This window comes from Dasypus novemcinctus, chromosome 2, assembly GCF_030445035.2.
Source record: "Dasypus novemcinctus isolate mDasNov1 chromosome 2, mDasNov1.1.hap2, whole genome shotgun sequence".
NCBI classification, from domain to species: domain Eukaryota; kingdom Metazoa; phylum Chordata; class Mammalia; order Cingulata; family Dasypodidae; genus Dasypus; species Dasypus novemcinctus.
Window position 1 is genome coordinate 36,604,048 of NC_080674.1, and position 15,524 is coordinate 36,619,571.

Genomic DNA, 15,524 nt, shown 5'->3' on the forward strand with positions numbered 1-15,524 from the left:
GTGTAGACCAGAGTTTCTCAACCTCAGTATTATTTACATTATGCATTGGATGATTCTTTATTGGAGAGATGGGTGTGGGAGTGGGGGCTGTCCCGTGCATTGTAGGACATTTAATAATGTCACTGGCTTGTACCAAATAGGTGCCAGTAGCAACTCCCCAGTATGACAACCCAAAATGTCTCTGGACATTGCCAAATGTCCCCTGTAGGGCAGAATTGCTCCCAGTAGTACATTGGTACTGATCAACTTCCATTGGTTACCTTTCTCTAAGACTTAGTACTTTAAAACTTTCTGCAGCTTCACCTGCTTCTAATTGAAGTCCACATTTCTTATGGTAACTTTTAGTGCTTACTTCTGAGTTCTAGTCTGTCCTAACATGCATTACATCCTAAAACAACCCTCTTGCTTTAGTCTACCTGGTTTAGTCACTTTCTCTCTTTTAATTTCTAACAACATGCTTATGCATATACCTAGAACACCTTTCCTTTGTTTTCAAAATCCAGATCAAAATCCTACTCATCCTTTAAAGCCCATATCCCTCTAGCTTGTATAGCTTATTTGATATCTAATCATAGTGCTGCTGCCTTGTTCTTTTCTCCCCCAAGGGTTTCTCACACATGTATGACTTAGTTTCCCTGAAGTGATTAAGTTTCTACAGGGGAGAGATTGGGTCTTATATTTGTTTCCTCCACAGGATTTTAAAAAATACCATGAATACCAAGGCTTTTATTAGTACTTGTGAAGGGGTGAATATATATTGCATGCTTCTTTGTGACTATATGCTTAGTATATGGTCCAACTAAACCTGAAGTGGGAGCCATGGGGACAGGCAGAACAAATGAATTTTATAAACTGAACATTGTCAAATAACTCCTTTCTACTTTTTTAACTTGACTTTATTAGAAGATGACTTACTTTGCCAGTGATAAAATTTCCTAGTCTTTCAAAATCAGATTTTTACTTTTTTTTTTTTTCTTTTTTAATAAAGGCTAAAATAACATCCTCAGAACTTTTCTGGGGGCAGGCTAGATGGAGTCAAACGAGCTTAACATATAAAACTTTCATTTCTTTTTTTATTTAGGTAAGCACCAGTGAGGAGAAGCGAAAGGAAGGAGGCAAGAAGAAGAACAAAGAAGGATCTGGGGATGGAGGTCGGGTAGAGGTAAATGTTTTATGGTTCTACTCTCAAAGATTGAGCAGTGGCCGGGAACTGTCTCAGACTTATCCTGTGTGTAAGGAATCATAGGCTTGTTTAAGATGGTAATAGGGAGAAATTTAGGAAGGGATAGTCTGTGTTTTATTTCCTTGTTGCTAAAGGAAATATCCTGCAATGGGTTGGCTTAAACATCGGCTTAATTTGCTCTTGGTTTTGAGTTTAGGAGAAGTCCAAATCAAGGCAAAGTTTTCTTCCTAAAGGTTGGTGTTCTGGGGCTGGCTGCCAGTGATCCTTGACCTGTGGCTCCTCTGTCACATAGCAGAGCACATGCCTCTCCTGGCCTCTCCCTTCTCTTCTGGGTTTCATTGACTTTCAGCTTCTTGCCTTTTGTAGCTTTCTCTCTGTTTGAAGTTCACCCCACTTACAAAGAACTCCAGTAATAGGAGTGAGACCCATCCTGATTGAGTTAGGCCACATCTTGACTGAAGTAACCTCATCAAAAGGTTCAGCTTACAATGAGTTCATTACCACAGGAAGTGATTATGTTTAAGAACATGTTTTTTCTGGGGTACACACAGTTTCAAACTGCCACAGTCTGTGAGGGGAAGAGATTTGCAATTTTTTATTGAAAAAGGAAGACAACTAGGGTATAAATGTAAGTTTATCTGATTGTGGAGTTAGTTATGAAATCAGGGATTGAAAGCTGGAGAGGAGGGGACTGATAATTACCTAGTTGCTTGGTCAGTGCTAGGTCTGATCAGCTCGTTAAATGAGATGTTAAGGGGTAGAGACTTTGTATTTTAGCTTATTGTAAATGAAAGAGAAATCAAAGAAAACCTAGTTCCTTGAACCCCTTCACACTCTTTCCATCTTGACTTGCCTTTAGTGTTTGGTTTGAACCAGGACAAATCCTCCTGAGGCCTCTCAAGTCTAGAGGAAATCCTTTTCTCTCATTTCCCCAGTCTCACACTAAATGGAAGTGGCATTTTCAAGTCCAGCCCACAATAAATGTGGTTCTTGAGTGTTTTGCTTTAGTTGGCAGTTGAGCTGGTCTTCTTACTTTCTTTTTGAAGTAGAACCATTCTGCTGTGTTCCACTTACTACAGCCATTTTATTGGAGACTCTTTAGAAAACTTGTACCTGAATGCAAAAGCACAAAGGAACAGGCTGTTCAGAAGTATCAGCAGCACAGATAAACTGGCTTCGAGGAGTTGCCTTTATAAATACTACTATCGTTAAATTTATAGTGCTTCCATTTACTTATGAGTAAGTTTGTAGATGGTCAGGTGTGGCATGGCTTAGAGCCCTACTTAGTCATTTATCTTATGTTCAGCCAATCTCTGCCCATTATCCTCCACTACACTTGTGGAGGAAATTGTTGATTTTGAATTTTTTAAAATTGTGAGTAAATAGAAAAATGCATATGTTCCGTAATTTCTTTTTGATATTTTAGTACAATAGTATATGTTTTTCTTAAGTACTGCTTGAGAACAATCCTGGAAACGGGAAACAAAGGGTGTTCCCAGAGGACTCTTCTGAATAGAGAATTTTAAGCTCAGCATGTCATTAAACATATTTTAAATGGTTTGTCAGGAGAAAAGAATGCACAGTGAGATATCTGAGACCTTTCCTCCTCCTCTTCGGGCTCTCATCATTTATATACTTGTCTCATTCCCCAGCTTAAGGTCAGTATGCAGGCGTCACTCATCTGCATTCCCACAGCCTGGCACTGAGGGTATCTGCTCATTGAATGATGAATGAATTAAATTTGACAGTAAATTCTAATTATGAAGTGCCAAATGGATGTGGAGATACACTGCAGGAAGATACAGAAGGGTCATGTATTTATGCTTCAGAGTGGGCAGAGCAGGCTGAGTGGGTCAGACTAATTGTAGAGAGACAGGTGTGAGCTTTCAGTTCATTCATTGGTCCCTCACCATCGAAGCTTATGGACTCTTGTGGTAATTTGATAGAAAGCTCCCAAGAAAAGCAATTAAACAAATAAAGGAAAGATCTGCTATAGGAGGGAAGTATAAAGATTTTGGGGAACTTCCATTTGAAAAGATGAAGGCTGAGAAAAGACATGATTGCAATGAGAAGGAAATTTTGCATAAGGAAAAAAAGTAATAAGATAAAAATGTTCTAAGAGGAGATGTTTGAATAGGCTGAACATACAAATATCTTTTTTTAAATGTTGTAGCTATTTATATTTATTAAATGTTTTTAACTATTACTGTACTTGGGTGAATGTTGTTAACCTCTAAGGTTGGCATGTGGACAACTGTGATCTCTGAAAACCAGGGTTCCCAAGCTTGGTACACCATGGGTCCATATATTATGATTGATTTTCATAGTCAGTTACCTCAGGTTTGGTGCCCCAGATTAGATACTAGCTTGTACTTCTTTCAGATTAAGCATGTGATGCCAGTATATATTATATGTAGAATTTTGTGGATAGTTTATTTAAATAATGACTTAATTACAGCATAAATAATTATTATAGCTGATTGGTTTAAATCCATATCAAGATAGAAACTCATAGTAAAATTAAGCCATCTCCTTTGCTTTCATGTGTGGCTTTTATTGTCCATGTTATTATTATTTAAAAATTGAAAGTAGTATAGTTGTTAGTGGTTTTGACTGTTTTGTGACCACAGATTCACTCCTGCTTTGTGAAATGTTTTTGAGACTGTGGTGACTGATAGTAGAGGAAGTCATATCTTTGTGTCCCTTTTTTGCCTCTTTCTTTGCCAAACTTACAAAAATCATTTGATGCAAATAATAATGAAATGGTAATAGTTGTCAGCTCCTGGTGTTGGCACAGCCCCTGTGTTTATTATATTATTATTTATACTTTTATATATATATATTTTTTATTCCTAAAACCTGTCATTAGGAGTTTCATTTAATTCCTTTTTTTTTTTTTTTTTGCCTTCCTTTAGGACCAGGTTAAAGTGATGTCTGGTGATAGCAGCAATCCATATACCATGTTGAATCAGTAATCTTGGGTTTTCATGTTTATTTTTAAAATTTTTCGCCCTTTTTAAAAATTGAAGTCAAGTGTTTATTGATTATTTCTTTCCTCATTTTTTGTCTTGCAGTTGAGTCCTTGGCCTGAATATATTAACACACGTCTTGAGATGTATAATAAACTTAAAGCAGAGCATGATTCCATTCTGGCAGAAAAAGCAGACAAAGATAGCAAGCCAATTAAAGTCACTCTGCCTGATGGTAAACAGGTTGATGCAGAATCCTGGAAAACTACACCATATAATATAGCTTGTGGAATTAGGTATACACTACAATGATCTTCAGTTCTATCTAAACTCTTTATTATCTTGCCAAGTTTTATCCTCATAATCTTGTTACATTACTGCTTAATGTCTTAAGTAAATGTGCTTAATTTACCTTATTTGGGATTTTTAAAAATCAAAATAATATGGAGCTTTAGAGTCAAGAGTCAAAGTTAATTTCTGAAAGAGTCTGCTTTGGCTTTATTTTATGAAGGATTTTATATTATTTTGTATTATTGTTCATTCTACTTTAATCATAAATATAACAAAGCCACGTAGACAAATCTCTTACTATTTTGAGTTAAATGTCTGTGTTTTGAAGATAAAAATAAAAGTAGATAACCTTACAGGGCAAAAGTTAAGAAACTAATATATGAAACATGAAAAAAAATACACTGTTTTTATCAAAGACAGATTGTACCTAATCTTAAAATTTACTGGATTTTAGTAAGCAACTGAGAATTAGATGCACACTCTGTAACAGAGTAAAAGCTGTCTTTATCTGATGCAATTAGGATTAGTAGTTGATCATATTACCAGAATATGATGATGATGGAAAATCATAAATTGATAGATATATCTTAAATTAGATTTTACAGAACAAAACAACAAAGAAGAATATGCAAGAGATTGTGTATGGTCCTCAAAGTCTAAAATGTTACTAGCTGGCCCATTACAGAAAAGGTTTGCCATCTATGTCTTAAACATTTTTGCTTAAAACATGTAAATATATATTTAATTACCAACTACATATGTACACACGCACATATAGCCAAGGCTTTTTGGGGTACAATGTGTTAGAGTTCTTCCATTATCTTAGCACTCTTGAGAAGCAGCCTTAATAAAGAATCATTTTCCCCTTAATCTTTCATCATTGTTTCCTCCATACCTAAGTTGGCACAATTTTTCTTTCTCTTTTTTTTTTTTTTTTCAGTGACTTGCCTTTATCAAGCCTTCTCAGACATCCTACTTGTTTTTCATTGAAACTATGGTGCCTTCTCTTGTTCTGTCCTTCCTCCCCTCATTCTTTCCTTTCCTTGCTCCCTGCTACCTCTCTTCCTCTCTCCCTCCCTCCCTTCCTTCTGCCAAATTTTTGAAGTTGGGAGATGCATGATTCCTCCCGCTTCTTGGCTGTGTCACATAAAAGAATTTAAGAACATGCCAGTTTAGTTAGGCCAGTAAAAGAGTTTACTGAGAAATGAGAGAAAAGAAAAAAGTACACACCCAGATGTGGATGCAGAATCCTCCAGGCAGAGAGGAGAATTAGGGGATGGGGACTGCCTTTATTAAAGCCATTCCTCAGTCCTCCCCTTTCCTAATGTTGGGGGAGGACCCCCAGCTGTTCGCTGTTCTGATAGGTTGCCCCACCTGTTAGCTCTCAGGGGGCCAATGATGAGGCCTTTTGTTTGTCGTTACCCAGAACCAATGGGGAGCCTGTTTGGAGTTATCTGGCTTCCCCTTGACCCTGGGTGAGTTCCAAATGGGACTTCTTAGCCAGTGTCTCCTGGGGGTCTTTTCCGCTTTGTTCCTAATAGCAGTTTTCCCCCAGGGGATTTCTGGGCAGAGTCTTATCTTCCCTTTTTCCCTATACTAACTTGCCTCAGTATGAATTGTTAAAACTGATTTAAAAAACTGTTAAAACTGATAATCATCAGTTTCATATTGTGAACTTAATAACAAATATGTAAGATTTGGCTTTCAACTCAGCTGATTCTTGTTAAGCTGACCTGGTGGAAATGGAAGCAGTTAGGTCTAGGAGCCATGAGCATCGGTTTGCGCTTTTTACAAAGGCACTGGAGTGCTTCGTTGAATTTGATGGGTACATCTACCTGCACTCCAGAGGAAGTAAGAATGAAAGTTAGAATATCAAGCAAGTTTCCATGCAAGGTCATAGAGAACTGGATAGACCTTTAAATACCATTTCAACCTTTTGTAGTAGAGACAGTTTTGAAGGTACTTTCTGCCTTAATGTTATAGGTACACTCTTTATGATAAAATAAAAACAAACAAGAATTCAAAGTGGCCATCAGAAATTCTTTATCCTTAGAACTTAGTGTTTCTAACTTGAGTGAAGATTTGGCTCAGAATCACTAGGGACCATCTTCCTAATATCTCTACACATCCTCCCTGACAGAGCACTGTCATGGGGATCATTTTATTTAACACCATCACAGGCCATGGCCTAGTCCTCTCATGTCAGAGTGAAAAGTCATTTTAATCTTTTCAGTTACTTTTAAATATTTTTATGTTCTATAACCTGTTATATCAACTAAATAAAATTAATACACATTTTATAAATTTTATTTGACTTGCCATAGAAACAGGATAAATTTGTTTCTATTTAAGGTGAAAGGGAAAGAAAATGACTCGCAGAGTGTCTAGATAATCGTTTTATCCATATCGTATTAATAGAAGCAATTTTATTACATAGTCGTTTATTTTACCTGTATATTTGTTATAAGTAAAATCATGGGCATTTGAAGAATTATTAGCTTTGTCTGTCAACAAAATGACCAGTTAAAGCTTAAAGCAGGAAGGAAGAGCAGAGAAGTTATATAGTAGCCGCCTTTTCTTTTGGGATCTCAATATCTTGGCTTTGGAAAACTTACTTGGAGAAATTAAAGATGAATCAAATTATTAGAAATAGTTTTGGCTTTTCAAACATGACTGCGTAAATAGAAGCATTCTTTATTTTCAGAATCTTCAGGATCTTGGGTCCATATTTTGGAGGTTATTGCTTTTTCCACTTTATGTCAGTAAGATATATATATATATATATGTATATGTGTGTGTATATATGTAGTGTAGATTTATTTGCCTATTCTCAAATGTTTGCTATAAAAGATAGTCTTTTTTAGATTTCTTGTGTATATGTGTATTATAAGTGTATGTGTGTATATGTAAACGTATATATACTTTTTTTTTAAGTCAAGGCCTGGCTGATAACACTGTTGTTGCTAAAGTGAATAAAGTTGTTTGGGACCTAGACCGCCCTCTGGAGGAAGATTGTACCTTGGAACTTCTCAAGTTTGAGGATGAGGAAGCTCAGGCAGTAAGTTTTTCAGTACCAAGTTATCCATTGAATTTCAAGATGAAGATTCATACCTGTAGTCTTTACCAGCTCATTACTACTGCCTGTGGGTAGTTCAGGCTTATGTCATATTTGAAATCCTAAATTCAAAATTCCTTTTGTCTTTCATTTAGGGAACATAATAAAAGCAAGTTGCTTGCATTATAAAGTTGAGAGGTGAAGTTGAATAAATTTGGTTTCACTACTAGATACATCAATGGGGAAAATGTAAAACTGCTGGAACTTTTATTAAAAATTATTTGGGAGAACTGGTGTAGCTCAGTGGTTGAGCACCTGCTTTCCATATATGAGGTCCTGGGTTTAATCTCCAGTACCTCCTAAAAAAATTAAAAATGGGCAGGTTAAAATTGTTTTCTGTACTGTATCAGTCAACATGCCAGCAATATGCATACATTAACAAATACATTTAAATATTACTTTCAGTTACTACTCTCCCTTTTCCCCCATTGGACAATTGATTTCCATATATTTTTTAACTTATTTAAAATACAAATTTTGCAAACCATACAAGCTATTGTTAACAGGGTCTGAGTTTTCTTTTTTTGAGTTTGGAGGACCTGTTTTCCCATATTTAGAAGGTGAATGAAGTTTCTTCCTTTTCTCTCTTTACTTTTCTGGGTTGACCAGGTTTATATTAATACTTCTACGAATTAAAGAGTCTTGTTATTATGTACTGTCATTTGTAAAGAATATGGAATTCTGTGAGGTTGTTCATGTTTGCACACCCTGCTATAGCTATGTGATAACCTACTTTGTATCTGATTGCTTTCTTCCCTCTCAAGGAGCATTTTAAGGAGATAAATTGAGAAGGCAAAGGATCTCATTAAACTTAACTGTTCTAGAAAAAATTATTTTTCTTTTCATCACTTGTACTTCATACCTAGTATGGAGTATTAGAAAAAGTTGTTAGATCTATTGTTATTATTAATAAATTTAGACAAGATTTGAAAAATTAAGTAGCTTAGGGTGTTAGTGTTGTTCTAGTCTCTGTACAAATACGATTTTATTCTCGTGTTTTCAGTTTACTAACCAATGAATGAATTGCCCATTTTTAATCCCTAATCTCTAGTAATGCAAAGATTTGGTCTATAATATCATGGTTGATAGAATAGCAGATACTAACATAAGTACCAATTATCTTAATGAAATTTCGTAATAATATATGCCTGCCCTTTTAATTTCTTCTTTCTTGTCAAGTCTTACTGCATTTTAATATAAGAAAGCATTTTGGTATAGGTAGAGTTAAGAACATGAGCTGTTGATTACCTAAAACTATATTTATATCCCTTATCAGATCTAAATTACAACTGTTTCAGAAATAATTTTGTAAAACTTTGAGTAATACTATTTACTGAATACTGAATTTATACCACACAGTATGAAATCAGATGGCAGCATTTGGTTAAGGCAGTTATTCAGAATGCACTCAACTGTAATTTTAATATTTATTAGTACAAACGTGGTATTAAAAATTCTCATAAAAAATGTGATGATTCCCAGAATATACTTTAATGTAGATTCAAACCATTAATCTACATACATAAGTAAACCATCACTCAACCAAAGTAGTTTATTTCCCCTTTTATGGTATACCATAATGGAAAAATAAGTAGAAAACCTTGCCGTCAAATGGAGGCTATTAAAGTGCTCTTTGAAAGCATAGCACTGAGGTATTTAATTATAAATTGCTGCTGTCAGTATAAATGCAGCCTATTAAATGCATTTGATTCTAACAGAAATGCCAACTTTCTCTTCTGATTTTGTATGTCTCAGCCCAGTTTAAATGAGTTTATATAGCAATAAGATAGATTTGTAAATTTATGTTTTCATGTATAGGTTCTATTTATAATAAATTTTATCTATCTCTTTCAAGTGACATTATTAATTCCCAACTTTTATGCCCAGACTCAAGGCCTCCCATTTTTCTTTGCATTTTCAGGTATACTGGCACTCAAGTGCTCACATAATGGGTGAAGCCATGGAAAGAGTCTATGGTGGATGTTTGTGTTATGGTCCGCCAATAGAAAATGGATTCTATTATGACATGTACCTCGAAGAAGGGTAAGTTATATAACTGGATAAAAAAAAAAACAATCTGAATTACTGGGGTCCAAAAGTTATTTTTAAAGAGTTCTCAAGAAAGGAGGACTGCTATAAAGCTCATTGCTTCATAGTCACCAAGTATTTTCACTATCAAAACTTGAAGCATTGCAGTTTACTTATGTTGTAGTAGAGGCTTTAGTGCTCCTCAGGGGGCTAGGAATGGGTTTACAGAGAACTTTGTTCTAGCCCGATGGAAGTGAAACCCTAAGGTGTCTTGGAGCATAAAATAAAGTCAGTCCTCCCCTCTTCTTTAAACCTGGTTAGGGTTATAGAGTTGAGGGACAAGGTCACTCGTGGGAATGGTCTTCATGAAGACCAAAGTAGAAATCATTGAAAATATAAAACATATAAATAATTTGTTATTTTTATTTAAATTTAAGTATTTAACTTTTTATTAAAAATTTTAGTTTAAAATGTTAATACATGATGCAAGACTAATTTTTTTCCCCTTGAAGTATATTTTAAAAAAACATTCCTCCAATCTACAGTGTGGTTAGAATGGAATGAAAGAGGTTATACTTGCTTCTCCTTCAGGGGTGTGTCCAGCAATGATTTCTCTTCCTTGGAGACTTTATGTAAGAAAATCATTAAAGAAAAGCAAGCTTTTGAAAGATTGGAAGTTAAGAAAGAAACTTTACTGGAAATGTTTAAGGTAAATTGAACTATAACTTACGGCTTCCACTTTAATATCATACATTATGTTACTTAAAATTGTACTCCTGGGGTTTAGTGTACTAAGTGGAAGCCTATTTTGTTAATTAGAAAATTTAAGCTTTTTAAAAAAAATTTCATTGTGGAAACATAGTCAATGCAAAATTTCCATTTTTAAGAGTACAATTCAGTGATATTAATTACGTTCAAATTAAAGGAGGGTTTTTAAAAACATCATTTTTTCTATTTTTAGTACAATAAGTTCAAATGCCGGATATTGAATGAAAAAGTGAATACTCCAACTACCACAGTCTATAGGTGAGGATATCAAGTTATATTAAGTGCACCTGTTGCATATGTCATTTTCAGTCTTTATTAAAATACCTTTCATTTCATCTTTAGGTGTGGCCCCTTGATAGATCTCTGCCGGGGTCCCCATGTCAGACATACTGGCAAAATTAAAACTTTAAAAATACACAAAGTAAGTAATAGAACTTTGAAGACCCTCTATCTAAATAAATTTGTCTAACACAGATAAGTGCTTAAAATTTGTGTTTTATTGCTTTCTCTTTTCTACCACTTTTTCCAGTGGTTTCCTCTTAGATATATAAGAATGAGTTTTTTTCCTCATGCTATCTGCTAACTTTTCCATGGGGGCTGTGTCTTGTCAGTCTTTTATCACTCACATTAACAAGGATCAACTAACTTAATATTCCTCACTAGAGCATGTGGGTGGGGATGGAGATTTGGGAGATTTGGGTCCATTGTGACTTCGAGATTCACTCTGGGTGAAGTGCTTTTACCCTCTGGATGTTTGAGTTAAAATTTACCCATATTGTTCTTTATTTAAAAATTATTCCTGTCAATTTTATACTAGTTCATAAACATGTTATGATTATTAGATTGCACTTTAAATCATGAGAATAATTAAGTCATTTCCAGTTTTTTTGTTATTCATTTTCCATTTTTGTTTAATCACTTTTTGAGAGATAACCTTGCAGTCAGAATAATGTTCATAGACTTGTGGTTTGAGAGGGTATTGGTGGGTGGGCATCTCTGAGGGAAGAAGACAGCCAGCTTTGTGCTGCTGATGAGCACAATTCCTCTAGTTGGCCCCAGAGCACTTAGGAGCTGATTACTGAATATGCTTTTTATGCCATTTTTCTTGTTATAAGGAATAATGTGAATTTGACTGTTATGATGATAATGAGGAAGAAAATCTAACTCTTAAAATAAGTGTGAGAGATTTAAAAATTTGAATGGTATTTCATGGCTAATCCTTGTTTTCAGAATTCCTCCACATACTGGGAAGGTAAAGCAGATATGGAGACTCTCCAGAGAATTTACGGCATTTCGTTTCCAGACACTAAAATGTTGAAAGAGTGGGAGAAGTTCCAAGAGGAAGCTAAAAACCGAGATCATAGGAAAATTGGGAGGGTATGTGACAGAATAGTGATGTGTCTAGAATGAGTTCTCTTCCTTTTCATTTTCATTGAAAATTTAGCAGTATTATACACTAGGAATTTCCTACTCTCTTTAAATAGAGATGCCTTTTGAAGAGATGCTGCAGCTTTTAAGTAATAATGGTACTGTGCCCCTTACATGCCTTAAACTACTGACTGACTGCACACATAATGTTTCTGGAATATTCTCAGTACCACACAGACCTATAGTTTGACTTATTTTATTGAGAAAAAGTTGATAACATACAATTTTCTGTAAAAGAAGTATAACAGCATTGTATGGAGCTGGGAGATATTTTGGAAATCATCTAGTCCTACTCTCTCATTTTAAAGATGAAGAAGCCGAGTCCCAAAAAAGATAAATCTATTTGTTGCCAAGGTGATACAGTGAGTCCCTAATGGATTCCCTGGTGTCATTTCCTTTATCCCTCTATCTCTTCATGTTCTCTAAATCAGAAGTTAGATTTGATAAGAACATTCCTACCTAAAATGGTCTTCAGTGTGTGCCAGGGTCCTAATCTGTTAGGTTCAAAGCTTTAATTGGAGACAGGAGCTGGGAATCGATTCCAGCAGTAAGCAATCGGCAGCCATTGGTGGTACCTCCTGAGGCTGTTGGGCATGTGGTGAGGGTGGGGTGGGGAGTGGGCAGGATGAGAAGAAACTGTTTTTACATTTCCTTTTCCATAGCCTCAAGGCAGCCCACTTGTCTCCTATTTCAGTATCATTATCTTTTCCCAGTTTCCCTCCTGCCTCTCCTATTAAAAAAGAGAGAAATGCTAAAAACAAAAAACAAAGAGGAAAAGATGAGAGAGAGAAAAACCTCTAACTGAAAATTATTAGAGGTCCTCCTCTGAGAATAGTAGAAGAGAACTGAGAGACCCCCCTACCACATTTCACTGTTGGGTAAATTTGGATTTAGGAATGGAAGATACGGGGAACATATTTGTACTGAGTTGTAAATCAATTGCAATTCTTTACCCTTACATTGTATCCTTAGAAATGTTGATAGGTTTTTTGTCTCTTTTTGATTCAGGAGTGGCATTAATTAAGATATGAAGTGTAATGACTGTATTCTGAGCTCAAGAACACTAGTGTTTATGTTGATGGTCTATAGATATATAAACATTCTTTTGCTCTTTTTTTTACCCAGGACCAAGAGCTATATTTCTTCCATGAACTCAGCCCTGGAAGTTGCTTTTTCCTGCCAAAGGGAGCCTACATTTATAATACCCTTATTGAATTTATCAGGGTAAACCATATTCATTATTTTCTTGTGTAGACTTAGGGTATAGAATGATTTTTATTAACTGAGGTTCGTGAAAAGGAAAGGTAATCTTGTATTTGAGAAGAAACCTGTAAAAGAAGAAATAAAAATATAAGTACAGTATCTTCAACTGTTTTTAAAAATTCTCTCTAATACAGGATTTTGTTCATAAACATGGATCTGTACATAAGAGAGAAGCTGTACCCTTTACACAGGAGCTCTGAATCCTCTGTGACTAATTTTTTATTTTCCTTGAAAAAGCAAAGTTTAAGTATAGAGAATAGGCTAACCATCTATATACTTACCACCCAGATTTAACAAGTATTTACATTGTGCTATATTTGCCTGGATTTTTAATTAAAGAAATAAAACATTGTCCAAACAGTGGTAAGCCCTCCTTTGAAATATTCTTGATTACCTACAGATCTAGTTTGTTCACTTTCATTGTTGCATATGGTTCTATTATATAACTACCCCAGTATACTCATTCCTTTTTTGATGGACATTATGTAATTTCCAAGACTTACATATTACTAACCATGCTGCAGTAGCATCCTTTTCTCAAGCCTCCTTGGGTACATATGCCAGTTTCTTCTGTGGTACACATTGCAAAGTGGAATTTCTGGGTCAGAGTGTATGTGTATCTTGAACTTTATTAGATAGTATGAAATTGTTCTTCAAATATTTACTGCCACCAGAAAGTATGAGTGTTGATTTCTCCATGCATGTCTTCTCTTTGTGTTCTGACAGAGTGAATATAGGAAACGAGGATTCCAAGAGGTGGTCACCCCAAACATCTACAATAGCCGACTCTGGGTGACCTCGGGTCACTGGCAGCACTACAGCGAGAACATGTTCTCCTTTGAGGTGGAGAAGGAGTTGTTTGCTCTGAAACCCATGAACTGCCCAGGACACTGGTATTTGGCAGCTTTGCATTTCTGTCACGTGCTATAAATTAGTTCTATATTACTTTTTCTCCTTTAATGGAATTTTTGTTTAAAAACAAATTAGGAAAAAAAATTGGGTAGTAGAAGAGTATTTCAATGGAACATTTTTGTGGCATTGTTATATCTCCTGTGTCTTAATAGATCCCTAAGATCTACAGACGTTCAAGATGGCACTGGGATTATAGCAGTGAACAAAGCAGATTATGAAACAGAGAGACCGAATATGGTGCTTAGGGGCTTAGCATCTTCTTTAGAGGTTTTTGTTTGGTTTTGTTTTTTTTTAGAAACATGCTCTCTTAACCTATTGCTAATGAATTGACATCCTTAGAAAATCTTTTGTGGCTTGAGGCTGCTCCACACTTTGCATCCTCCTTGAAAGTTGGGTGAAGAGACATGGATGCCAGTAACTCTGGCCCAGCCCCACAGACAGTGTTCACAGCTCCTAGCAATGTCTCTAGGTCAGAGGAGGCAAGATGGGGAAATCTCCCTGAGGAGCCTGGTTTATATGCTAGGGTGTCAACTGTGATTTAATTTTTTGAATAAGTTCAAGTTCAGAAGCATCTTCAGCCCAACCAAAAATGAAGCACTTTTGGGAAAGACAAGAAAGCACATCTCACTTTAGTTTCCATTGATATAAATGATTTATATGTGGTTAGGATACTTTTTTATTTTTTAGAAATGAACCTTAAAGGCATTCCTCAAATTAATGTAAATATTGATAATATATTATAAATAGAAATAAGGATTTGACTTAAGGCTTGTGGGAATAAACCTCTTATTCTCTCTTAGCTACACTTAGTTGTGTTGTATTTCATTTGCTGTTTTATTCATATGAGTGCTCAAATTGCCGTATGAAGCTCAGAATTAAGAAATGACGCTTTTACGGACATCAAGAAACAGTGGCTTTTTGTCAGCTTTTTGTATGATTAAATGTATTAGAGAAGAAGTTTTATTTTTGTGAAATTAAATATCAGTGGATTTTATTTTTATTTTTTCTTCAGCCTCATGTTCGATCACCGGCCAAGGTCCTGGCGAGAGTTGCCTCTGCGAGTGGCTGATTTTGGGGTTCTTCATAGAAATGAGCTGTCAGGAGCACTCACAGGACTCACCCGAGTCCGAAGATTCCAACAGGATGATGCTCACATATTCTGTGCCATGGAGCAGGTATGAGACCCTGTTGAATAGAATATTTTGAAAGAATTGCCAAAAAAATCAAGGAAAATAACCAGTTTCCTCTTTTTTATTTAAAGATTGAGGATGAAATAAAAGGTTGTTTGGATTTCCTACGTACGGTATATAATATATTTGGATTTTCTTTTAAACTGAACCTTTCCACTCGCCCAGAAAAATTCCTTGGAGATATTGAAGTGTGGAATCAAGCTGAGAAAGTAAGTGGTGTTTTTCAGCATGCTTTGAATACTGTTAGTTTGAAAATGACTTGGTCCGAGATAGAAGAAAATCAATGCTCTTTAAATGGATAAAAGCAAAAGAAAATTGGAAATGGATCCTAGGTTTGAATGAGCTAATTTTTTACTGTATGGTAATGCATTTTAGAA

General features: G+C 35.4%; 1 protein-coding gene across 1 annotated transcript in view; it reads left to right on the plus strand.

Moving 5' to 3' along the window:
- TARS1 (threonyl-tRNA synthetase 1) overlaps nucleotides 1-15,524 on the plus strand; it is a 29,758-nt gene that overhangs the window by 3,928 nt on the left and 10,306 nt on the right. Inside the window, exons 3-14 of the mRNA XM_058307616.2 lie at nucleotides 1,082-1,162; nucleotides 4,258-4,448; nucleotides 7,378-7,501; nucleotides 9,480-9,601; nucleotides 10,178-10,295; nucleotides 10,548-10,612; nucleotides 10,697-10,775; nucleotides 11,585-11,731; nucleotides 12,908-13,006; nucleotides 13,772-13,938; nucleotides 14,970-15,132; nucleotides 15,219-15,356. Coding sequence (XP_058163599.1) covers nucleotides 1,082-1,162; nucleotides 4,258-4,448; nucleotides 7,378-7,501; nucleotides 9,480-9,601; nucleotides 10,178-10,295; nucleotides 10,548-10,612; nucleotides 10,697-10,775; nucleotides 11,585-11,731; nucleotides 12,908-13,006; nucleotides 13,772-13,938; nucleotides 14,970-15,132; nucleotides 15,219-15,356 — 1,494 coding nt within the window. The remainder of the gene's footprint in view (nucleotides 1-1,081; nucleotides 1,163-4,257; nucleotides 4,449-7,377; nucleotides 7,502-9,479; nucleotides 9,602-10,177; nucleotides 10,296-10,547; nucleotides 10,613-10,696; nucleotides 10,776-11,584; nucleotides 11,732-12,907; nucleotides 13,007-13,771; nucleotides 13,939-14,969; nucleotides 15,133-15,218; nucleotides 15,357-15,524) is intronic.